The 26,743-nt window shown below is 36.2% G+C and overlaps 1 protein-coding gene and 1 long non-coding RNA gene across 3 annotated transcripts; one reads left to right on the top strand and one right to left on the bottom strand.

Annotated features, from left to right (window-relative positions):
- Positions 1-2,187: 2,187 nt before the first annotated feature.
- On the bottom strand, positions 2,188-4,655 carry LOC149138217 (uncharacterized). The gene is made up of 3 exons (XR_016265024.1): positions 4,207-4,655; positions 3,868-4,115; positions 2,188-2,321 (listed from the first exon to the last, which is right to left on the bottom strand). It is a non-coding gene; the product is annotated as an uncharacterized LOC149138217 (long non-coding RNA).
- A 368-nt stretch (positions 4,656-5,023) lies between these two features.
- LOC149138216 (uncharacterized) lies at positions 5,024-16,876 on the top strand. Of its 2 annotated transcripts, XM_089450189.1 has the most exons (7): positions 5,028-5,282; positions 9,043-9,672; positions 10,957-11,586; positions 12,380-12,472; positions 14,523-14,963; positions 15,820-16,170; positions 16,346-16,876. In XM_089450189.1, exons 1-7 carry the CDS (start codon positions 5,139-5,141, stop codon positions 16,619-16,621), a joined length of 2,565 nt encoding a protein of 854 aa, XP_089306315.1. In that variant the 5' UTR covers positions 5,028-5,138; the 3' UTR covers positions 16,622-16,876. The 2 variants fall into 2 exon arrangements, with proteins under 2 accessions (XP_089306317.1, XP_089306315.1); XM_089450191.1 differs by lacking the exon at positions 14,523-14,963 and having other exon boundaries at positions 5,024-5,282.
- Positions 16,877-26,743: the final 9,867 nt, after the last annotated feature.

Below are 26,743 nucleotides of genomic sequence, written 5' to 3'. Positions count from 1 at the left end.
AAGTGAACAAAATGTATTTGTTAGTATGAATAGAAACAAATTGCTATAGGGTTGTCTCCAACCATTGTCAAATATTTTGCTAAAGTCATAGATACTCATGGTCAAACTTTGGGGCATGACATCATTAATATATTTGGATTGAAGGATTGAGAAGAAGATGGGATTGGTCAAACATAAAAAGAAGAAAGTCCAAATAAGATTTATAACTAGAAATTATGAGAGTGGTTCACATGGATTACTTAAAGAAATGTCTAGAGAATAGAGCTCTAAAAAGAAGAAGAAAAAAAGAGCATATTCAAGGAAGGTGATCCTAATAGTGACAATAAATAATGCAACTTGCTTGATGAGTTTGGGAGGGATTAGGAACTGACTTGACGAGATGCTGTAACTCATTGTGGCAGAGAATCATAAGAAAAGAAATACGCAGTGAAACATTTTGCGAATATATTATTAGATAAAGAAAATGAAATCAATCATTAGAAAAAATAATAGTCAAACCTTACTTACAAAAGTAAAAAGAAATAAAAATGTAAGTTAAGTGGAGGAACCTATTGGAAGATGAAGCTATTTGGGAGTTTGGATCGACTCGACACTCATCCTTACTAATGCTTTGAGGTTGGATCATTTTAAGAAGCGATGCCTTGCACCATACTTAGATTAGGATACATGCTAATGTTGGCATTTAATTTAAGATAGTTAGATGTTATATCCTTTTGTAACAAGTCGATCTTTATGAAGAGCAACCCTCATGAAGAGTCATGACTCTTAATTCTACATGTATTAATCTTATGGTCATGATCCATTGTAAATATGAATTTGAATTGATTTCACACACACATAATTTATTCTTTTCAAACTTGTCTAATTTCCATATATAACATCTACACTCAGTGGTAATTAGTTTATGTTGGTTCTTTGCCTTCCTTTTTTTCTAGACATTTGTTGGCATGATTTCCTTTATGTTGGAACTTGAAATATTTCACATGACTTAAATCCTTCTTATCTTAGTTCAAATAAATTAATTCATGTTTCTCTTTCTTGAGCATTCCTTTGTTGCCTCCCTTACACATCCTCCTAACGAGGAAAAATATTTTAATTTGATCTACTTCATTGAAATAGTCTTTGGCTTTGTTTCTTATTACACAACATAATCTCAAAGCTTTACAAAGGTGGGAAAATTATCATCAGCATAGATACCCTAGAGAAAGAGTTCCCATGATGCTATAAACCATTTGGTGTAACAAACACCAACTCTCCATCTTCAAATTTCACCCTTATGGCAACAAATTGAGCTCCCAACTTTGTGATGTTCATCATGGAACTTGCCACAATGTTTGTGTTAGTCATGCAAATCACATAGACCTTATTTCTTAACATATTTAATAAGAAATGTTCACACTATTGTACAAAGCTATCAAAACATCATATATCTCTTTAATCATATTCTTTCTAATGTGAGGGATAAAAAAGTTTTTCATTGAATCAAGAATGGTTCACTTTTCCTTGGCCACCTCATTCTTGTAATCAACCAATTTGAATAAGATTGGTAGAGACAATAAACTTTTTTTTAACAAACACCCAAAGCTCGACCTCCTTAATTAGCATTTGCGGTGTATACTTCTAAGGAGCAAAGTTGGAAGCATATTCTACCTATTACACTCTCCAAGATTGAGACATCATCCTTGCAAATCTTGAAGAACACCTCAATCAACATGTCAAGGAACAAGCAGAGTAAATTAGAACTTATCCCCAGTGAAAAATACAACTCCAATCTCTAAAGAAAATAAGGCAACAAACACAACTCCTTGTCATTGAAATATTGAACTTCCTCTTTCGTAAGAAGGGAATTTCAACATAACAAGCTTCAATACCATGTAGAATTTTATAAAATCTCCCCATTTGAAATTTCCACATCATTTTTATGAGGCTATTGATATATTTCATAAGAGTTTTTAGTGTTAGTATTGAAGTTATTTTTTTCCAAACCCTTACAAAAACTTAATCTCGAAGCTTGAAAAACCCACCAAAATCCGTCAAAAGAATCAGAGATTAATAAACATCACGAATGCCTCTGCAAGTCTCGAAGCTTGAAAAACCCACCAAAATCCGTCAAAAGAATCAGAGATTAATAAACATCACGAATGCCTCTGCAAGTTTCAATCGGTACTGCCTTTGTACAAATTCTCAAACTGTATAGCCAACAAAAGCAGAAACACAAAAAGGAGGGAAAATCTCCAATAAACTGTAACCTAATGCACATATAACTTAATAGAATCCTCGCAAGATCTCCAATTTGCTTACTGTACTCTGCATTTGCCTTTCTGAACAATCCAACAGTTTCAAATTGGGGAGTTAATTAATCTTTCCATACATGAAAATTTGGGTATAGAGAATAATATGGGCAGTTCTTAGCAGTCTTTATTCTGAAATTCTATATATAGAAGCCAGGTGAAACAGTTAATGTCACTCATAGTCATGTGTATCAGATTTTAAAAATATTTTAGAATCTGCAATCTATTCCAGATGTATATGGATTCTAAAGAATTGAATGAACTTCAAAATCTTTACAGTAATTAAGAAAATGAATGTTTGTCTTAGCGGAAAGCGTGAATGTCTATCTGATTATGAAATTTTACAGATAGAAGTTAGGTCAAACAAAGTCAAACAGTTAATTTTACTCATATGTATCAGATTCTAAGAATATTTTAGAATCTGCAATCCATTTCCGATGAATATTACCTCATAAAGAATTAAATAAATTTCAATAACTTTACAACAATTAAGAAAATATTTGTTTTACCAAAAAGAATGAATGACTATCTTATTCTAAAATTCAACAAATAAGAGATAAAAGCCAGGTTAAACAGTTAATTTCACTCATATTTACCAGATTCTAAAAATATTTTAGAATCTGCAATCCATTCCAGATGAATGTTGCCTTGTAAAGAATTGAATGAACCTCAAAATCTTTATAGCAATTAAGAAAATGTTTGCCTAATATTATATGTTTATAAAATTGCTTATGTTGTCACTCTGTTTTCTTTTTTAAGTAAAAATTTGTATGTTGTCATTCTGTTTTTTCTTTGGGAGGAAGTGTGCATCTTGATTGAATGCTTGACGTAGCCTGGTAAAGCATTCAATGAGCATGGAAATCTTTACAGAAATTATGAAACATTTGTCTGATAATATTAACATTATTTTAGTAAAATTGTTTATGTTGTTAATCTGTTTTTCCTTTTAGAAAAATTATATATCTGGCTTGAACGACTAATATTTCTGGTGGTCGCTTCCCCAATATCAAGGCCACATAAACTCTGTGTCTCTAATGAGGGTAGAACTTCCATCAGAAATATTACTCGTTTCATCTTGATGATGAGTGGAGCTCCACCCGAGAAGTCCATTAAAAAAAATTGTGAAGACACTCATAATCAAAATTGTTTAATCAAATACAAGAAAATGCAGTTGTCTATAAGGCGACTTTTTGAAAGCCTTTCCGGCCGGTTTTTCCGGTGAAAATCCCGCAGCAATGAAAATCCCGCAGCAATTTATTGGAATCGCAAGTTTGATAGCTAGTTTCTGCATAATCAAAGCGTCCCAGGGGCTTTTCAGGGTGCTGAATCCAAATATGCAGTTAAAAACCATTTTAACTGCAACAAATCATGATTTAATCTCAATTTCTTCCACCCGATTTCGTCACCGGAATCTCAAAAAATCGCATTATAGACAACTCCCAAGAAAATAACCAAATGCATAACATTGATAACAATCATAATATTGATAACAAACATGGTTAATAATTATTCAACTAATTCCTGGATCACCTTAGCAGTTCTGTAAAAGTGTCCAAATTCAATCGCCCCTAAATACCTGAAATCTGTGGGCTTGTCAGGCCAAAGGGGCAACATCTCTTCCAAGGGTTTGCAAGAGTAGCGGATAAAGTCTCTCCAGTTGAGGGTTTTGTCTTCTTTAACATTGAAGCTGGTGGAGTAGCGCATGCGAGATTTGGGGTCCATCGAGAAGTAGCGCATCTTCTCCTCCGTGGGCAGGTGGAAAAATTCTCGCCCCACTCGCATCTCGTTTTCCATGGTGGATTCTGAAACCCCATGGTTCTTCACCTGTAATTCTCAACATCACATGAATTGATGTGAACAGCGATCGAACTGTCAGAAAAATGATATATGAGATACTGCAAATGTTTATAATTACCAAGAAGAAGCCCCAGTCTCGACATGCCCGGCCAATTGCTTCCACCGTCGCAGTTCGGCTCGCGCCTTCGAGTTCTGAGAGGTCTATCAGGGGGATTTTCCCTCCTTTTTGTGTTCAACAATGGAATCTTATATGGCAAGGCTTCTCACCCTTACGGACTTCGATCCCGCGACCTCCCGAAAAGTCTCCGAGCGAAATCCGACAGATGGGTTCCTCAGGGCAAGAGCTAATCGAGGGTTGCAGAGGACCTGCGAGGTGAGGGAGCGCGAATGGAGCAATGGAGCAACGAAAATGAGTATTTGGCGCCAGCTCTCGGTTTGAAAATGCGCCAGCATGGCGGGTGCCAGCTCGAAGTGGTGGGTCACGAGCTACCAGAGAAGGTTTGACGCGTCTCCGAGCGAAATCCGACAGATGGGTTCCTCAGGGCAAGAGCTAATCGAGGGTTGCAGAGGACCTGCGAGGTGAGGGAGCGCGAATGGAGCAATGGAGCAACGAAAATGAGTATTTGGCGCCAGCTCTCGGTTTGAAAATGCGCCAGCATGGCGGGTGCCAGCTCGAAGTGGTGGGTCACGAGCTACCAGAGAAGGTTTGACGCGATGGGGTCGGGGCTCCCAGAGAAATGCACGATGCGGGATGGAAGGGCATGGCCATGCATGGTAAAGGGGGCCGGGCATTTATGGTGGAAGGGATGACGGCGAGGTCACATCGGTCGGAGAATCAGCCGGAGAATGGCGACCGGGAATCTCAAAAAGTCGCATTATAGTCTACTTTTTTAAATGACACCCATGGTACAGAGATAAATGTGTATGAGAAGGTTATAAACTTTTGTTAGTACTTTTAGTACAGTTAAACAAGCTAGGTGGTTACGCTTCAGTCTCATTTACATTGCCTTTGGTATCAGAAATCCTGTTGATGGAGGTCTGGGCGAAACTATGGACAATTTACCACCGTCATCCCCAGTAGATTATCTGCGGAAAGCTCTCAGTGATGGACGTCTCATCGACTCAGAAGTTCTTCCCAGAATTGTTTTATATTGTGAACGAGCTCAGCCTTCAGATGCCGCGGAGATACTCCTAGTAAGCAATTTCAACAAACAAAAAAACCCTAATTCTCAGTGTTCAAAATTGAATATACTGCCTATCAATTTTCTCAGAATGGTATTTACATTAGTGATAACATTATATATATAGTGGGTAATATCTTGACTTTTTGGTTTTTTGTTAATTAAATTCTGAGTTATTCTCTTAGGATGCAGCTGAAGATATTATAATTTAAGGAAAAGTTATTAGCAAGAAAAGTTTATTTAATTTTGTGTGTTTTGGACATTAATTTAATTGTGATCTGGATGGTTCCTCCATTTTCCTTTGGTACTGTGAAAATGTTCCAGAAAACAACTAGATGCACATTGTATGTTGCTGTTGAAATTAAACTATTATATGCCCAAAGACATGCCCAAAGACGGGAACAGAAAGTAGAGAGAAGCAGAATATTATATGCTCACAGACAAGGAACAAAATGTATGTAGATGCAGAATATGAGTTTCCTTCCAGAAATATAGTAGAAGCAATGGTGTAGTATTTGAAAATAGGGTATTCATAGTTGGCCTAATAGGCTTTTATTGTTCACTCCCCTTAGAATGTGTTCTTCAGCCCCCTTGACCACACTCATATTAAGAAAATATAGTATAAATAAAGTTTAGATGACAACAATGAAGAATGCTTTGATTTGTGATTTGGCAATATAACATTTTAAAAGAGCCATGTAGTTTTATGCTAGTCTGAATGATGTTTGTGGAGTGAATGAGACACCACACAAAATTAACTACACCTTACGAGTAGGAGACAATTATGTTCTCCTAGTGCCTTTCTAGTAGCTTCCTCCTATGAATTGATTTAGGGTTCTCTAGGATTGAACTGTATTGATCCAGGCCTCTATGGTTTTCATGGCCAATCAATCTATGCAGAGTATGCCTAATGGAAAGAAGAGATGCTGCTAGACAAAGAGGCTCTGCTGCTGCTCACACATCGACCCTAATTTCTTTCCGTGGCACCTTTCAAGGTTGGAGGGAGGAATATATGAATGGTCAGGGGAGCTAGCTAGAACCAGATGTTCAACACTATAGGCGATGCTATAATAGGTTCATGAATGTTGGTGGATTAGATGAACAGGACAGCTTTCTTGCTTGCTGCCCACCAGACTAAAAGCTCTTTCGTTTCTTGCCTCTCTTTTGTGTTTGTTTTGCAAGGATCCTTTCAAGCATAACAGGAATCTAGAAGCATCGATAAATGCTTTATTGCCAAACCACACTCAAGATTTTTGTTTCAATCCTACCATTGTTTGTTTACTTATACTATTTTTTCTTGATATGGGTATGTGGTGGGTGATTTGGAGAGTGCCTCATGTAACCAATACTTCTATTAACTACAATCCTTGTAGGAGACAATTATGTTCTACGAGGGTCCTTTCAATCAGGATAGGATTCTAGAGGCTTTGATACATGCTCTATTGCCAAACGACACTAAAGTTTTTATTTTATTTCAATCCTACCATTATTAGTTTACTTATACTATTTTTTTCTTGAAATGGGTATGTGGAGGGTGATTGAGAGTGCCACATGACGCCAATACTGTTATGAGCAACTTATACTATTCTTTTCTTGAAATGGGTATGTGGAGGGTGATTGAGAGTGCCACATGACGCCAATACTGTTATGAGCAAGGCCACAAGTGGCTAGACTATTATGGGTGAAAAATTATAACTGGCTAGCATAAACCTCCCAAGCCACGTAGATAATGTGAATGCATAATAAACTATGAGTTACATTGATGCCCGAGCTTCAAAATAAAAAATCTATGAACACTGCAAGTGTTAAATTATAAATATGATGTTTTATGTTCCAAAAATGCTGATCCAAAAAAGAAAGTAAAAGAAACACAGATAAACTAAGAAACACTTCAATCGTACAGATGAAATAACAAAGATCAGGCAGCTAAAGTTGCTCAAAATAAGATGCAATTCCTCCTTTAATCTGAGCTTCATTAGTTGCTTTGACTTATCTAAAATATAGATTTCTAATAATTGTTTATTGTGATCCTAAGTCAAAAGGCCAAAATAAATAAAATAATGTTCTCTTCATGGTATTTCTCTGAAAGCTCTTACAAAAGTCTCTACAGTCACAACTCCCTGTACTTTTCATTTTCTCTAGGTTCTTCATAGTCCTTTCCTTCTTGATTTTTTCAACACTTTCTTATCATTGTTACCTTCATCATCTGATTTAAAATACTCAAAAGTTCAAGATTTACTGTCAAAAGTGGATAGTGCAACGTAGCTTTCAAGTTTCAAGGTCAACAATAATTGTATCCTTCAAGTTTCAAGGTCAACAATAATTGTATCCTTTTTGGGAACAAATGATTGTATCCTTTGGGTCTGGCTTCCATTTTATCTACAATTGTACCTTGCCGAATCCCCTAGTCTGTCATTTTGATTAAGGACCCACTTCCACAGGTAGTTCGTCTTGAGTTCAAGAAGGATATTCCCTCCCATGTGCTGATCTGTCATCACCCATTATAGCAAAAATAAAAGATAATTGATACCATAAACAATTTGAATTTTGAATTCAAACTCAGTATGATACATAAATGTTAAATGACAATTTTGATTCACAAAAAATTCAGGGATAGACATCTTAAATATTTTCAAATGTTGGGAATTTTTTTCTTAAATAGTACAATTGCCAGCATTTTTCTTAGATACTACTTAATGGATTTTGCCCATATCAGAAACAACTCATTCCTCACCCCACTTTGACTAAGCCAAGTATAAACCATAATTATAAGTCATAACTGCTAAGGCATCCTGTTAAATGTGATTTTTTAAGAAAACAACAGGCCGGTGATTCAAACTTCAAACCCCATGGTGCTTAAACTCTGGGCTTGGTGACAATAATATGGATACAGTTAAATATCCATAATCTCCAATCCATCTCCAACATCCAACATAAGTGAACTGTAGAACAGTCATGGATGCAGCTGATATGATATCACGATTCACAATAGCTATTCACACGAATTAGACAATTTCTTTCAATAGAATCATATGTGTTCTTCCTATTCTTGAATAATAATAATAGCCTATAGGTACATTATGGAATTATGTGAATAAAGGAGGCTGTGCTGAGGAGGGTAAAACGTCTTGGAGAGGTAATGTAAAGACTAAGGAGAACGCGAAGGGTGTTATGTTCTTCTTGTTGTTATCTTTACTTTGCGAGACAAAAATGAACACCTGTGCCGATAATGCAATATATTATCAGAGCCAAACAGAGTCTGAAGCACAGTTTGACCTTCAATTTGACTGAATCGAGTCTAATTTCAATGAATAATTAGTATGTACTGGATTGTATCTGAAATTTGTAACTTTTTTGTCTGATTCTGCTGAACTTGCTGACTATGATTTTGAGGGCCATAGCTCCCCCAATGCTACCTGGTCCATCATCTAACAAATAACTTCCTCGGATCTCTTTGATGGGTACCTATGTATTCACAAACTCCTCCAACCAGAAATTTGTGTGTACATGCAATGTTATTCAAATTAGAGGCCTTCATACTATTTATGGTCACTAAATATATATTGCTGATTTTTTTTTTCTATGGACAATTCTGTCTGCTAGGTGGTGCATAGGTTGAGGATGAGGAAAGAGCAAGTTACTTTCCATACAGCTGATTCCCCTGTTTTTCCAAAATGAACATATTCTATTTAATATTTCAATAGGTCATCTTATTTATTGTGGACTGAGATTGTTTTTGCTATTGTTTACTTAAATATATATTTGGGTTGCAGAATATTATTCCAGGGATTGATGAACAAGTAATTACTGAATATCTTCACAGGAGATCTCTTGGAAGCATATATGACAGCAAAGATGATTCTCCGGACAAACCTATGCAAATCTATAGGAAGCCTGAAGTATCTTTAACTAGTTCACCCACTGCTAAAAACAAGAATAAAGTCAGACAAAGTAAACAGGCTACTCAAAGCATTAGAGCTACTGATAGAACACATGAGCATGATGGAGTTAGTACAAGGCCGGGGGATAATGGAAAGGAGCATATACAAGAAAGGGAGGGTACATTATCTGTTCCTCTACAGAACTTGAGGCGTGGTGAGCCGTGTGATTGTAAAGCCAGGAGGCATAATTTACTGAACAATTGCCTTGGTTGTGGTAAGGTTATCTGTGAGCAGGAGGGTGAAGGTCCCTGTAGTTTTTGTGGGAGTGAGGTTTGGCACCATGACCGACCCATACAACATTTGAGAGGGCCTTCAGAACAGATATCAGAATCAGAAGAGAAAGCGAATGTTTTGAAGAATAAACTTCTAGCTTACGACCGCAATGAAAAGTCACAGACAACTATTATTGACGATCAAAGTGATTACTTCAATATTGATGGGAATTCTTGGTTATCACCTGAGGTATGTATTTGTATTATATTTTAACCAGTGTTCATTCCAAAGCAAGTGGATAATGTTTTTTAGATTCTTGAACTTTTTATTAATATTCCACCTTGAGTTTTCTTTTCCATGTAATGAAGCACTTCACCCTCCAAAATGTAGGCAAGGGTAAGATATTCTTTAGGGCTTAAGGCCATTCAGCAATAAGGCTCAAAGCCATTACAACAAAATTACAAATACTAAATGGATTTTGCCCATATCAGAAACAACTCATTCCTCACCCCACTTTGACTAAGCCAAGTATAAACCATAATTATAAGTCATAACTGCTAAGGCATCCTGTTAAATGTGATTTTTTAAGAAAACAACAGGCCAGTGATTCAAACTTCAAACCCCATGGTGCTTAAACTCTGGGCTTGGTGACAATAATATGGATACAGTTAAATATCCATAATTAATCTCCAATCCATCTCCAACATCCAACATAAGTGAACTGTAGAACAGTCATGGATGCAGCTGATATGAGATCACGATTCACAATAGCTATTCACACGAATTAGACAATTTCTTTCAATAGAATCATATGTGTTCTACCTATTCTTGAATAATAATAATAGGTACATTAGGGAATTATATGAATAAAGGAGGCTGTGCTGAGGAGGGTAAAACGTCTTGGAGAGGTAATGTAAAGACTAAGGAGAACGCGAAGGGTGTTATGTTCTTCTTGTTGTTATCTTTACTTTGCGAGACAAAAATGAACACCTGTGCCGATAATGCAATATACTATCAGAGCCAAACAGAGTCTGAAGCACAATTTGACTGAATCGAGTCTAATTTCAATGAATAATTAGTATGTACTGGATTGTATCTGAAATTTGTAACTTTTTTGTCTGATTCTGCTGAACTTGCTGACTATGATTTTGAGGGTCATAGCTCCCCCAATGCTACCTGGTCCATCATCTAACAAATAACTTCCTCGGATCTCTTTGATGGGTACCTATGTATTCACAAACTCCTCCAACCAGAAATTTGTGTGTACATGCAATGTTATTCAAATTAGAGGCCTTCATACTATTTATGGTCACTAAATATATATTGCTGAATTTTTTTTTCTATGGACAATTCTGTCTGCTAGGTGGTGCATGGGTTGAGGATGAGGAAAGAGCAAGTTACTGTCCATACAGCTGATTCCCCTGTTTTTCCAAAATGAACATATTCTATTTAATATTTCAATAGGTCATCTTATTTATTGTGGACTGAGATTGTTTTTGCTATTGTTTACTTAAATATATATTTGGGTTGCAGAATATTATTCCAGGGAATGGTGAACACGTAATTACTGAATATCTTCACAGGAGATCTCTTGGAAGTGTATATGACAGCAAAGATGATTCTCCGGACAAACCTATGCGAATCTATAGGAAGCCTGAAGTATCTTTAACTAGTTCACCCACTGCTAAAAACAAGAATAAAGTCAGACAAAGTAAACAGGTTACTCAAAGCATTAGAGCTACTGATAGAACACATGAGCATGATGGAGTTAGTACGAGGCCGGGGGATAATGGAAAGGAGCATATAAAAGAAAGAGAGGGTACATTATCTGTTCCTCTACAGAACTTGAGGCGTGGTGAGCCATGTGATTGTAAAGCCAGGAGGCATAATTTACTGAACAATTGCCTTGGTTGTGGTAAGGTTATCTGTGAGCAGGAGGGTGAAGGTCCCTGTAGTTTTTGTGGGAGTGAGGTTTGGCAACATGACCGACCCATACAACATTTGAGAGGGCCTTCAGAACAGATATCAGAATCAGAAGAGAAAGCGAATGTTTTGAAGAATAAACTTCTAGCTTATGACCGCAATGAAAAGTCACAGACAACTATTATTGACGATCAAAGTGATTACTTCAATATTGATGGGAATTCTTGGTTATCACCTGAGGTATGTATTTGTATTATATTTTAACCAGTGTTCATTCCAAAGCAAGTGGATAATGTTTTTTAGATTCTTGAACTTTTTATTAATATTCCATCTTGAGTTTTCTTTTCCATGTAATGAAGCACTTCACCCTCCAAAATGTAGGCAAGGGTAAGATATTCTTTAGGGCTTAAGGCCATTCAGCAATAAGGCTCAAAGCCATTACAACAAAATTACAAATATACTGCATATGAACTCAACATGCCACTTGTGGGCATTGAACCTGGGTGGGGAGGATGACAACCATTCCTCCCAACCACCCAAAATAATCCCAATTGACAAATTTTCCATATACAAATGCATATAACTTGAATTCTGTGGATACAAAGCAGTTTTGTAAAAGTGAATTTCACTTATAAAGCTGATGATCTTGAATACTCATAATGAATGCCTACCAAAGCACCAAAACAAGAAGGATGCTTCATGTGTGTTATGTATGTTGCCCTGTATATGACGTGCATGCCCTTCCCTCTATATTGTTTTCTTTAGTGAAAGCTGAAAGCCTACTATTTTCGCTATCTGTTGTGTTCAAGATTTTATTGCAATTATATTTGAAGCATTTTGAAAAGGAAATATTTCTTATTCTTTATTATTGCACCCCACTGCCAGCGTTATGTGGTGTGTTGTGTTTTTACCTTGTGGGTTTCATTTTTTCTTGCACATAGGAACTTCTCTGTCTGGCTTGCACTTTATCTACACAAATTTAACTGAGCAGTTGATATATAGCCATGAAATTTATCTGCCCTGGCTGTGACAGGAGAAGAAGAAGCTGCAGAGAGAGGAACTTGAGAAAGCTGAAAATGTAAGTCAGAGAAGAACAGTTCTGTTGCTGGATCCAGCTGGTAGAAAGGTGGGTTTACCATAAACTTTAAAGTTATAAACCTGTCTCATGTTCATTTGTCTCTGACATATTTGAGTAGGATTTTTTCAAACCAAATTAAAAAGGAAGAAACTGAGAAGTGCAAAGGAAGGCCATCTTAAAGTAGACGGACTTGGAAGATTTTTTTTAAAGAATCAACGAAGCTTTAGATAAGCTATTAGATTAGATATCCTAGAAGGACTCAATATCCATGCAGAATAGCTATTGTCTCAGTTCTTGGATTTTCCTCTGAGAATGAACAGAAATAATGGTCCAAAACTTAAAAGCAATTGAGAAACTTATTAATGTAGAATAGGACATTTTAGGAAACTCTTTGACAATAGTTTTTGGTGGCACATAATCTTGTGTCGTAAGATGTCAACAATTGTAGTTCTTGACTTTCTTTATCAAATTTAGGAAGGCATTCCAGGACTCTTCCCATATATCTTGCTTTACTTGTTATATTGTTATCTTTTGCCAAGTCTCTTCCTTAATTACAGTTTAATGAGAATATGTTTTATTGATGACTATTTTACTTTTCCTAACTCAAGATACTTCTCCTTTTTTCCTAATAAAAAGGAATATTAATAATATGTCATCGAACAGGTGATAGCATGTAAAGCATAAAGCTGAGATTTCCATCTATATCCTTCAATTCCTTATGTTGTACAAGCAGCAAAATCCAAAATTGCATTCCTTACGACATCATCTAGGTGAAGTTTGGTGCTCACCCTCTTCGCCTTGAGACTATTTTCAGATTGGCCTTGCTCCTCCACATGTTACAATATCTTGGTGACATAGCTTTGGGAATGTGTGAGTGGCATGCCTCCTTTGCTTTTTGCTCCTCACAGGAGATTGCTTCCGCTTATACTGGCCTTCTCCCTAGATGACGATGGTGTTAGTTCTTTAACAACTTTTGTCCTCCAGTTCATTAACATTTCTATCGAGTGCCTCCCCCTTTTCAAGCATTCTCTGGATGCACTTGGCCACTTCCTGTCCTCCAAACTGGGATTGAACAAGGTGATACGAGATGACGTTTACAGTGAATACATATTTTTTTCAGGTATTTTACCTAGATTAATGACTAGCAGGTTAGTTCCCATTAGGGCATCGTTGAGGCTTCAGGCACAATATTGAACACAACTCTTAGCACAGATCCCGGATTCCCACCAGATCAATACAGCTCCCAGTTGTATGACACATTAGAGCTAGAACTGTTCAGCACAGAGTATGGCCCACCAGAGTTCCATCATTAGCTTATTTCAGACAACCTAGAGTGTTAGGGAAGTTGTAGGGTCCTCTCCAGCTTCTTTAGGTGACACAGTCAGGCTTTGCATTAGTCCTATCTCAATGACTGGGAGTGATAGGGGCTCTTCCTTAGTGCCCCTACCTGTATTTCCATTTGTGATGCAGACATTTAGTTATGGCCTCACTGTTATGTCAACGTTTGGCTCCACTATTTTCTTCATTAGTATTTTTCTTGCGCTAGCTCTTCCATGCTCTTATCACATATCTTTTTGGATAGTGAGTATGCTTTTGGAGTAGGCCTCGGCACTCTTGCAGATGCTTTTATCAAATGTACTTTTGTTTCAGTCCCATTGAACTATTTTGGTCATTTGCTGGATTTAATAAGATTATTATCTGCAGGTGATACCTAATATATGGCCTTGAGTTTTTACCACTTCCGATATTTTTCATGTTTTCTATCTGAACACAAAACCAATGCTGCACTGAGTTTCTGTTCCTTTCTAGGAACATCTCTCTACAGTGTTTCCAAAGCGGAAGTGTTAGGAAGTTTTCTGGAACTATGGGAACAAATGATTGTATCCTTTGTGAAACTAATAGATATTCCTTGTGTTTTCTGTGTGGTATTATTCATTTCAATAAAATCAGATATATTTTTTTGGTGGCATTTTTTCTATGCTCTGCATTGTGGTCTTTACACAGAGACCTAACATGTTAACTGACACAGAAATGTTTCCTGTTAAATTGGTGTATACACAATGCACATGTACTGATAAATGAACAAATATCTGAACAGGTTTCAATGGCTAGTGAAGATGATATTCATGAAGATATTCAGCGAACAGATGTATCTTCCTATTTTGCAAACAGAGAAAATTTCCAAAAGTTCCATGTAGAGCCAAGTCCAAACATCAAAACACACCCAGTGTATATTGATGTTGGCAAATCTCGACAGCGCATTGACTCTAGAAGTAAGAGAATACCGGACAGCATGAGAATTAGCAGTGGAAGAGTAAAGCATGAGTTTTCCGACTTACACTCTTCTACAGGAAGGGCTATATTAGATGCATTTGATATTTGCATACCAAAAGATGATACAGTAAAGCTATCCTCCCCACTATATGTCCAGAGCAAAGATAATGATAAAATTACTAAATATCATGAGGGAAGAAGTAAAATCCAGGTCTTGAAATCGGGTTTGGTCTTGCTGAAGAATTGGCTCAGTCGAAATGATCAGGTGCGTTGTCAACCAGAAAGCGGTTTTCTACTTGGGTGATATAAATGTTATATACTTGTTTAATTGGAAGATTCTAGATCTTAAGGAAAAGATAATTGGAGTTTCAAGGATGAAAATGAGTAAGATGGCCAAAATGTTGAATGTTCATTAGTTTTGAATATCTATATCTATCAGGAAAGACGATAGTTGTAGTTTCAAGGATGAGCATGAATAAGATGAATCTGCCACCAGCCAAGTTGTTGAATGATTATTAGTTTATGAATTTATATTGGGACTCTATTGGATTTTGACTTATGAAATCAACGTAGACGCTTGTTCAATATGGCTGCAATTTTATGATATATTGGTGCAGGAACTAGTGTCCCTAATTGGTGTGTTGCATTTTTAAGATAGGGTTTTCCTAAGTTTATACGTTAGTTTATTATACCATTTCATGATTTTCCACAGGCCATTATGGTTCTTTTGACATCATTTATAGAGCTGCTTGTAATATGATTTAGGATCTGCTGACAAACTGATTCTCTTTTAAGACCGTTGTTTGATTACCAAGGTGAAAATGCCACATCAGATTTGAGAACGCTTAACTGCCACTGACATATCAAATAATATATTTATTTTTTCTGCATTTATTTGATCTACTCATTGTCATTGTCGACGGGTGACACATGACTAAACTATGTTAATCAAACTAAACTATGTTAATCTGTATAAATCTTTCATTTGTCTTGTTTACCTCATAGTCATAAACGAATTGGAGTTTACCTCATTGTTATCTTATAGTTGGGACTATCCCATAAGCGATGTGTAAGCAAATCTCAGATTCCAACAGCAGTTATTTTTTGTTTCTACTATACAGATTAACATAGTTCAACAATGTCAAAGACTTGGTGTTGGCGAGGGAGGATTCTATCAACCTAGTTTTGGTGGCAACAGAAAAATGCATTTGTGGATGATGTGCCTTGGTAACGACTGGGACCCAGAATCGAGATCGTATGGACAAATTCGTCACTATGATAATGCAGTGCCACCACCTATTCCTGCGGAGTTTGTTCCTTTGGTTTACAGAGCTATTGATGAATCTCATGATGCACTCAGAAAGAACAAAAAGTTTAAAGGAGAAGATGTAGAACGTATTTTGCCGTACATGGATCCTGATGTTTGCATTGTTAATTTCTACAAAGAAACTGGCAGGTTGGGGCTACATCAGGTGAGTATAAATTGTTTTTCAAATGAAATGAAATCAATGTCCAAAGTAGTAGGTCAATGGGACTCGTCGAAAATAGAACAATAGTAACAAAGAAAGTGGCTTATTACAGACTGTCTGCCATTTAATGGATTTATGGATGCATTAATAAAAATTGATCTGGATATGTACTCTGCAGGCCAAGGATGAAAGTAGGAGAAGCGTTTTTAGAGGGCTACCAGTGGTGTCATTTTCTCTTGGTGACTCTGCAGAGTTTCTCTATGGAACAGAAAGGGATATAGATAAGGCTGAGAAAATCCTATTAGAATCTGGAGACGTTTTGATCTTTGGGGGTGAGTCCCGGCACGTTTTTCATGGCATATCTCACGTGAATCCGCACACTTCCCCTAAGTGGCTAAATCAAGAGACAGGGTTGCGTCCGGGACGGCTAAACCTGAATTTCAGACAGATTTAGATTTCTTGTTCAACTGTTCTGATATTTTTGGCTTATCATGGTGCTCAGCAGATATTAGTTTCAATGACGTAATCAAGATTCTTCCAGATTTTGTCTTAATATGGGACTGGTTGTGGCCTATTTCAGAATAGGCCTTTCACAATTTTTGATTTTTTATTAAATAGAAAATAGGGAGGTTGTGAGAAAATTTTGAGTTGTATACACCATTCAAGGATGAAATTAACATGTTTTAATAGTTTTTCCATTTCTAACTTCCTCTCCTGTTTTAGAGTTAGGAATGGCATATAAGTATTTTGGTGGGTGTAGATGTTTATCTATTATATAATTTATATGTTGCTAATTATAACACTCAAAATTTGTTCAATTGTATATTATTTTCACATGAAAATTATTTTCTTGTTATATGCAGTTCAGAAATTAAAATTAATGTCATGGATAAATAGATCAACTGGACCTGTAATGATAGGATGAGGGAAGGCAAACATATTTGTATTTGGAATAGATATATGATATACCATACATTTAAATTTTATACATTAAAGTTGAGGTGATCTTAAAATTGAATGACTTGTAAAATTTAATTTTCAAATAAATTTTAAAGTTGAGCTAATCTAAAATTGAATAACCTTGTTGGTAGAGATATTGTAATGTTCTATTTATTATTTTGATTTGGTCAAAATGAAATAATAAAATTTATAAAATTAATAATTATAATTATTACTAATAATTAAATCAATGTAGATCTTTCTTAACATTGAATCTACCAAGCATTAAAAGGGATTAAATCTCTTGAGATGCAAACCTCTTTTAGAGTGAAAGGATATTTGATTTCTCTTGTCACTTGGTAGATCTTGTTAATTTTTTGATCTATGAAGATGAATAACAACAAGGCAACTGAACTGAAACCAAATTTCACACAAATTTGACACACTTGTTCACTTAGGAAACCCAAATGAGAAAACCTACTTTCTTTGTTGTGGTATTTTATTGATTGATCTTGAGCAATTGGATCTAGTACAAAGCAATTTGTTCCTTCGAGAACACACTTGTTCTCCTACTAAACTAGCTTGACTTGCCTTGCAAATCTTTGATCTTGCTCCTATTTCCTTTTACAAATCTTGGTTCCTATTTTATAGTGCAAATCCCTATTTCCTTCCGCAATTGTGATCTCCTATTTCTTAGGACACGAGTTCCTCAAATCTGCACACACACAATCAAGGAATAATGTCATAAGAATGTGAATTATGTGTCTAGCCCAATTCCTTCTTAAAATATCAACCTCTACTTGACTAGACTCAAGGCAATCCAAGCTCTACTCCAAAGAGCTGAATGAAAAATAGAAAGAACATATGAAATTCCCATGTTTTTTAACCTTTCATGTAGTTGCAAAGACTTATTGCATTTACGTTTGGTGTTAAGAGCAAGTTACATAGCAATTTCAAAAGGAACCCCATGAATGTCCATTATTGTAGTACTATGTAACTGAATTCTCAAATCAAGCGGTGATCAAAACTCTATTTTGAATACACTCCATTCCAACATGTAAGCATGTCGCCCTTTGCCTAGTGCTCCTCATTTCCTTAAAGTATACTCACCCTATTACTTCAATATATGGTATAGTATAGAACTAACCAAATTCTCTCCTATCATCCCTTGTGGAAATTATTTATTCTATCCATCTTTTTTTTAACATAATTTAAGAAAAATTGTATCATAAAAGTTGTAGTTGGAGCTAAATAGTGAGATTACAAAATTTGTTAGCCTTATATTTCAAATAAAATATCCAACTCCACATCTTTCAAAAATAGAGTTTGCATATGTCCAAATGTATTACATCTAAATACTTCTTACATGCGTACTTTCTTGAAAAACACCTAAAATTCCAATTACTTTGCATAACAAAAGATTTAGTGAAAAACATGGTGATTTTTAGTCTCTCCTAAACCTAGATTGATAGGATGGGACTCCTAATGTTCATATCCATATATTCAAGTATCAATGTACAATATCCTCCTTGAACTGTCAGTGAATAGAGTTTGTAGACATCCAATAGTTGGAAATCACTAACTAGGATCATTTGCTTAATTTGAATACCAAGTTTCTTAGCATGTTACACATAATGTGTTCACGATTATCATTTTCTAAGAAGTGCAATGATGCTCATTCTCATTCACTTTTAATTTCATTGAGAAAAGAGAAGGTTGATTGCATTTAATGGACTCTTCATGCCTACACTCAATGCTCTGAATTGATTGGCCTTGTAATCCATAGGGCCAATGCAGTCATGTAGTCATATTGTGGTAAAAACATAACACCTCCATTATTCACTTAATTTTCACTACGGGTACCCTTTAGTTGAATGGTTGGTCATATTATTATTTGATTTTGGGAGTTTCGATTGCTTCAATAAGTTTGATCTGTGCTTATCTTCCTATCATAACTCATTTGATCTCATTAGGACATTTGGTTTGTAAATGGTGCCCAATTGTCAATTGGATATTTTTCACTGCCTTGGCCTAATGATATGTATATAACGTATTTTACCTTTTTGTTTTATAGGTTTTATTTCTTTATTTTTACTTTTATTTGTAAAATATTTATATATATTTGTAAGCAATATTTTTATTTTAATCATTTAAATAGCCCTCGAGACCAAGTTTTTTATTATATAGTGGCTATAGTTTCATTATTTAACAAAACCAAGTGGCTTTGGCTTTTGAACGGTTGTAATTCACTTCTTATTAAAAATGGTCCTTTTTGTAAAGCCTTTCATATTATAAAATGGCCAGATAACATAGCTGAGAGCTTATAGCGAGTGGTTGTAGTTTAATCCTTTGTAATACGTATAGGGGCCCTATAGCTTTTACATATCGGAGATTTTTGTGTCACAATGTTAAAACGTCTGATATATCACTCCGCCGATACTTCGATATCCATGCTGATTTGACCTTCGTTATATCACTCTGTCGATACTCTGATAAACATCCACCATCGATATCCTAATGCGCCTTGCCCTCTGACTTCCGATATCTATTAGGCTCCGTTATGTCGGACTTGATATGGTATTAATTCTAGTCTATAAAGATATCGCGTTCGCTCCATGTTGGAGCTCCCGTATGTAACCACATTAGAAAATGTTGATATCAGAAAATCTCTGACATACTTTTCCCCCTGTCACCTCTCCACCTATGTCATCACCTCCGAACCCGTTATGGTTATAGAATTGGTTTAATTGTAATATCGGCTTTGCTCATTATATCGTGACTTTTGCTTTTGGCCCGGACCCTTTCCTCTAATCTCGGATAAGATATGGATCTAATACACATATAAACCATGGCATAGTTCAAACATCACATCCATTATATTGGATGTTTACCGTAAGATTGTTGTGCGACTATGTTTAAAACTTCCGATATGCAATTGTTCTGATAGAGCCTTATGCTTGTCACTTGTCATCTCGAGGGGGCCGTTGTTATATTAATTGAAAATCCATTGATTTTTTATTGGTTTTGGGCGTAAATAGTAGTTGTTTCATATTATTGTTTCCACCATTTTTTATGGCTAACTCTGATTTTGTTATTTTGTTTTAACAGAGGGTTTCTGATTAAGGCTAATATTAAAACAAAACCGGTCTATTGCCAACGAAAATTCTCCAGGCAGGCAAAGAGATATTATAATAAAAGAAAATTGTTGTTTCAGTTGTTCCACAACTATGAATTCTTCGAAATAGACTGGAGACAAGAAAATATTATTATTATCGGTGCGTAGGCTAAATTGAGAAAATTTTCTGAACTGTACCATCGACATTTGTCCAGACCCCAATCAAAGCAATCCTTATGGTTTATTGTCTTTGAAATTAACTCGATTGTGGAGAGATTTAGGGAAATTGTTTTTATTTATAAATCATGTATAAATACCCATTGTTGGGCTGATATGAAGGAGATTCAAATCCAAGAGAAGAGACAAAATAATTTAGGAGCTTTCAGTCTATTTGTAGAGGAGTTTTAACGGTCATTTGCACTATTGTAGTGGGATTTAAGTCTTCTTTGTAGACAAAGGTCGAGTTGCTAGCAACAAGGGATTTGCACTATTGTAATATTGAGGTTCTGTAACTTGATTCATATTCACAATAAAATTTATTTCTATAATTGTTGTATGGCACTATTGTTTTCATCGATATATATATATATATATAGTCATATTTCAATTACATCTTTGTTGTATGAGTTATTTGTTGGCTTTATCACTATTGGTTTTTTTTTTTTTTTTTGGTGCAAATACTAATTCTATTAACTGTAAATCAAAATATTTTTACATAAGGACGAGGCTGAACAACCTTTGTCATCAACACACTGCTCCATTACAGACTGAGCATGAGAACAGACATTAAACAGCTCCACTACAGACCGAGCATAAGAATAGACAATAGACAGAGAACAGACACTGAACATGTAGATAGCCATTCGTTGCCCGGAAGATGGCCCAAGCCTTGACAAACATATCAAAAATTTTCCATCTCAGGATGAGAACATTCATCAGAAACTGCCTGAGAGCTAAACAAAAACTGTAGGAAAATTTCATAGAAGCCTGACCAGAATCCTGAGACCTGAACAAAAGCGAAAAAGAATGATCCTCAGAGGCGTTACTTCTCCATGGTTGGGTCATTCTCCGTCTTCTCAGGCTGAACAACATCTTCTCTCTTCCGACTGTCACTGCCACTAGTATTATTGTCCTGGATAACAATAACATGTTCTTCTGCTTCGGGATTCCTGTTCTCATCAACAGGCGCTGGATCAATAGTAGGAGGAGGAATTATGAGCATTGCTTCCTGTTCCTCTTTTCCTTTTTCCCAATTTCCCATGCTGTCATCATCTGAGGAATTCTCATTGCCAGGAGACGGGTCAGGGACTATACAGGCTAAGGGGGAGACCACGTTTTCCTCTTCTGAGATAATGAGGGTGATGTGGGTAGTAATCAGGGGTCTATGCAAATTACTCTGGAACTTAAAGTGCGCGGTTTGAAACGCACTATTGGGTTTAGGCTTCGAGGTAGAACCAACAGAGGGGCCAGTTTCATGAACAGGGGAGGGCGCAGTTTCCACAGCCAGAGCGACTGGAGGGTGCCGACTGGTTTCCCTACGCTCCCCAGAGTGATGGCGCTTTCCAGAACGCACCATGGTGAGATAAAGAAAGACAAACTCAGAGGGGGAGTGGGCTAAGAAAACAACAGGACCGAATTGGGAGAAGCCAAAGGTTTGCACACTGGAGATATAAACCAAGACCGCCGGATGACAGAACTTACACCCAACAACGGAATTATTAAACACAAACAGAGAATGCGAGACCAGAGCAGGAAGGAGATTACCCTGAGGAATTAAAGGCTCAAGCTTGCCACAATGCGCCAAAACGACACCATCAACCGCAACTTCCGCAGGCCAAGTTCTGTCACCATACTGCAGAACACCAAGCATGGAGAATAAACCTTGGATCTGCATGATTATAACGAGAGACCTGATGCGCTGATCAATGCAGACATTGATTGCCCATCCTTCACCCAGGACTGTTTTAATGCGCAGGAGCAGCTCGCGTGAGGTAATAGCCCGGGAGTCCACGCTGCTCTGTAGCTGGCAGTACTGGGTAATTAATTCACGCATGAAGACCGATATGCCGCGTATCGCCACCCGGATCCGGGGGGCTTTATCACTATTGTTAAATGTTAGTTGTTAGCCCATTTAATTTTTTTATCAAACTACATTGCAAGATTAATCAGAAATGCATCTTGAAAACTGGAAATTGTATAAGAACAAACATTTATTTCTTTACGTTGGCTAGCTATCTAACAATTTTGAGTTATAGATGTTTTGATTTTCTACATGGCATTTTATTTGAACTACTTTAGTACTATGATATGAATTTCTCGTTCTTATACATATTTTTATTAGGAGTTGGAGCTATTTATAGTTAAGTGTCTGATAACTATTTATTAGGCATTTAGCTGTTTGTATTTGTTTTAACAAGGATTAGATCTCGTGAACTATTTCTTTGGTCTATTTTCTTCATTCCAATTCCAATTCCTACATGCTTATTTTCCCATCCTTTTAGCTTGCTCTCGATTGAGAGAAATACTATTCTTTCCTTCAATCGAGATAGGTCTAGGATAAGTGCATCATAGGTTAAGTTTTTCATTTTAATTCTTGTTTCTACATCTTAGAAGTCCTCTTCCCAAAGAGGCAAAGTTTAGAGTGGTTTGGCTGAGCCACAAAGTTAGCTTAAGGATCATTCTCTTGCCTGACTAGTAAGGATAATCAATCTGATGTCTCTTATCTGTTGGTAATTAAAATACATACCTTAAGCCAATATAGAAAGAGAAAAGGTAATTGGACATAGTCTAACTAGCCAAAACCACCATTTCAATAGAAAAAGAACTGCTTTAAGATCCTGACTGGGTGGTCTCCCTTAAAATTCTGAAAGGGTCATTTTTTCTGATCAACAAGTCCATGTCTTCTCAAGGTGTCATGTCCACATGCTATATGAGTCACCATTTGTCACATCATTTGTGGATATCATTATGTAATTTTCAATACATGAGAATGTAATTTAAAGTGGAAGTCCAAGAGTCATCTATAGAATGTGAAAAGTCATGAAGGAGTCAAAAGGTCATATGGCATTCAAAGGGTCATGAGGGCAGTTCAAGAGTCACAAGGGAGGTGAGGAGTCACCATATTTTTTTGTATATACTCCCTCATAGCTCATGCAACTGAATTTTCACCTTTGCTCCTCCTACCAGGAATTAGAGAGGAAGATAGTTCTTTTGGAGGAGCAAGTGGTTGCCATAACACTCCACTATTGGGGCTAGTGGTTTTCATTGTACCGATGTATCTTGGAACTTTTGCTTAATACTTGAAGCTCATTGAGCCAACACATTTTCATGTGTATGTCATAAATGTTGTAATATTATTCTTTGAATGTTGGTGATATATGTTGTTTTCATATGTACTAAAGTAATTGAGCTATTTCGGTGACTTTGGTGTTTATCTTGTTGAAGGTGTGTTGTATTTGTTTTAACAATCATTGTTGCTTTGTGAACTATTTCACTATTGGTCAACAGTTCATTCATATTTATATTCTTGTGTGTCTTTAGTAGATTAGTAATATTACTCTTATTTTAAAGGCTCATTGTATTTCCCATTTTGGTGAAATAACCTTGATACATTCTGCAACTAAACGTTCCACAAGGAATACCCACTTGTTCATTCAAAAGTACATGCACATTACTCTCTCATGCTAAACATTATAGCCAAGGCAAATCTCTAAGAAAATATGGCAGTCGAGCCTTATTTCTGGGAAGGCTCCTACACCAAACTGTGCGAAGTCTAATTGGGACTTTTCATCAGGGAGACCCCCTTGCATGTTAGTGGTACCCAACACTGTCAACACAAGGTTACACATTTATGCCCAAATCTTGCAAAGAGACATTGAATAATAACTAGAGGTTAGTTGCGACGACATCTTAACTTGTTTTTGTATGAAGGATTCCACATATAAGGATATATTTTCATGACAAGTGTTTTTATACATATGACTACGTGTCAAAAGAAGATGACATTTGACATTTATTTGTAGCACAATTACTAGCGTTGTCTCTTGGGCCTCCAAAGAATACAATTTTAATCCTCTTCACCTGTGTATTCCCCGTAAATCACTTGATAACAATCCAACTTACCTTGCCTCTCTTCTAGTTCCTCATCATTGATTTGTAGCCTGTCAGAGCCATATATTTATATCCTCTTCGTATATGTAGTATAACCAAAGCCACGTGAAGGAAAGTGCTTTCTACACACGCCTATCTTAGTGTAGGGTGCACTCGCACGTTTTGGCATATAAGAAACTTCACTGAACAATGATACCAACTAATAACCAATACGATTATCTACATATTGTAAATCACATCCAGTGCCTCTGCTTTGTATCACATCATGTGCATACCAATAATGTTTTTCCTAGTTAGCTTATTCAAAACTCAACATCTAAAACAATTTTCTTCCTAGGTCTGTAGCTAATAAAGGACCAACTAGTAGCCATTGGATTTTCTTTACCACAATTGTCACCATCTTGCAAATAATAATGTATAACATGAATTGAACCTTGGAAATAGAAACAATAGCATAGTAAGTTCCAGAATGCATAGAAAACGTTTGGACTCAAACTATGTAGAATTGACATGCCAATATTATATTTCTCCCCATGATCACTTATTCAATTCTCAGTCTACACTGGAGACTAAGAGCATACAAATGATTACATTTTCTATGTTTATTGCATGCATAGCTGTTAACGTTTCAAATTATATGTGTCTATTGCATGCATATTATGTCTGGAATATTTGATTTGTTACACTTGTTCGTCAAAATGAAACGTTTTTGGTCCAATTCATCCATTCTAAGTCCTTAATGCATTATACCTCTGACTTTTGTGTGTTATACCTTTTTGTTTATTGTGAGATCCACTTGAATCTTTGTCTACTTAATTGGCACATTGTTTGATCATTGCAATTCTTTGGCCTCTTTCACCTGTCATTCATTTGTCCATCTGGTGCATTGCATTTTGGATTCTCTATGTTATAATTAATACTAATTCATTGAATGTCTGCTTGATAGTATAAAAAACACTCTGTCCCTGTCACTTCTGCCTCTGTGATCCTGTCACTTCTGCATGTAACGTATGGCATTGTAATACTACTCATACTGGTTTTTTGGCATCTTGTGCAATGTCTTTGTAATGTTTTCATTGCCTGACTATTGAACACTCATTCTTAATAACGTTCTTCACTTCAATACAAACTTTATTGCCTAGTTCCAATTGTCATTGAAACTATTTGGGCGGGTATACATATCACCATCATAGAACCATTTTCCTTTGTTTCCTCCTCGAAGTTAATTTCCTAGGAAAATTTAATAATGACATGAATGCCATCTTACCTTCACTGAATATAAGCACAAGGATAGGACAATCATTGAACTAAGTGCATGAATACGAGCTGCACTTAACATCTAGGAGAAATAGAGGGGACATAAAACAACAAAGATATTTGATTGTGTGGGTTGATCCTAGATCCTTTAATCTTATGATGTATTTTTGGATGCAACAAAAGGGCATGGAAGGCCATTGATATTTAACAAATCTTCTACCATGTTTCCTTACCTGCATGTTCATGCTCACCTTTTGCTATCCTAACCTCTCTGACCCTGTTTCTATTTATTGTCATGTACTTTAACTTTTGGTTGGTAGATATGATGGCAAGATAATGTGTACACGATCTTGTAAATAGACTTATAACGATATCGTTGTTTTACAATATTTTCTTTCCCTCTGACCACTTCTTTCCCTTGTGTAGAATGTTGTGGTGGATTTTCATTGTTGTTGCTCACTGCTACTACTAGGGGTTCATTTACACATTCAACATTGTGAGTTGAGCTTTTGCCTTTGATTTTTACATTGCCTGGGCTTTGTTTTACATATGTTTGTTCGTCTCTTGAAATGTATTGTACAGTCTTGATCTTCCTCATTCTTCAATCTTTCTTGTTGTTGCTTTCTTGTTCATGTAGGAACCAATCGCAGATTAGCTCATTCAAGTCTCCATCTCCTTACAATTTGCTAAAATATTTATGTTGAGGGTGATATAAACATCTTTGGCACTAAAAATTAGGTTATGCCCATGCCTACCGTGCAATTGATGACAAGTTTTGCAAAGTAGGTCGCTTACTCAGTACCTTCTAAGAATATTTTTCTTTTGACTCATTTTCCTTGTATAGATTTCAGAGCTCACGTAAACTAAGTTGCGTTAGGTCAATACGATTCTCCTTCGTAGATTTGTGGATAACCTTATCACTTTCTATGGATGGCCTTGGCCTGTTCACAAACATGGGGTCATTGGTTTTTCTTGCACTTACCAATACCTTTTGAAGTCATTTATTTCCTAGAAGGTGAAGATAGCGTAACTCCTACAGTTGTCCTTATAAGTCCAATTGCATACACTTTGACTACCCTTTTCAAATTTATTCTTTATGGAGACAACCTACTCTTTTAGCTTCTTATATAGTATGGTCTTTTCTTCTAACTCACT

The sequence above is a fragment of the Pinus tabuliformis genome, chromosome X, assembly GCF_031772625.1.
Source record: "Pinus tabuliformis cultivar Carrire ecotype Pingquan chromosome X, CPIR1, whole genome shotgun sequence".
Taxonomy (NCBI): Eukaryota; Viridiplantae; Streptophyta; class Pinopsida; order Pinales; family Pinaceae; genus Pinus; species Pinus tabuliformis.
This window is presented reverse-complemented; position numbering and strand designations above follow the sequence as displayed.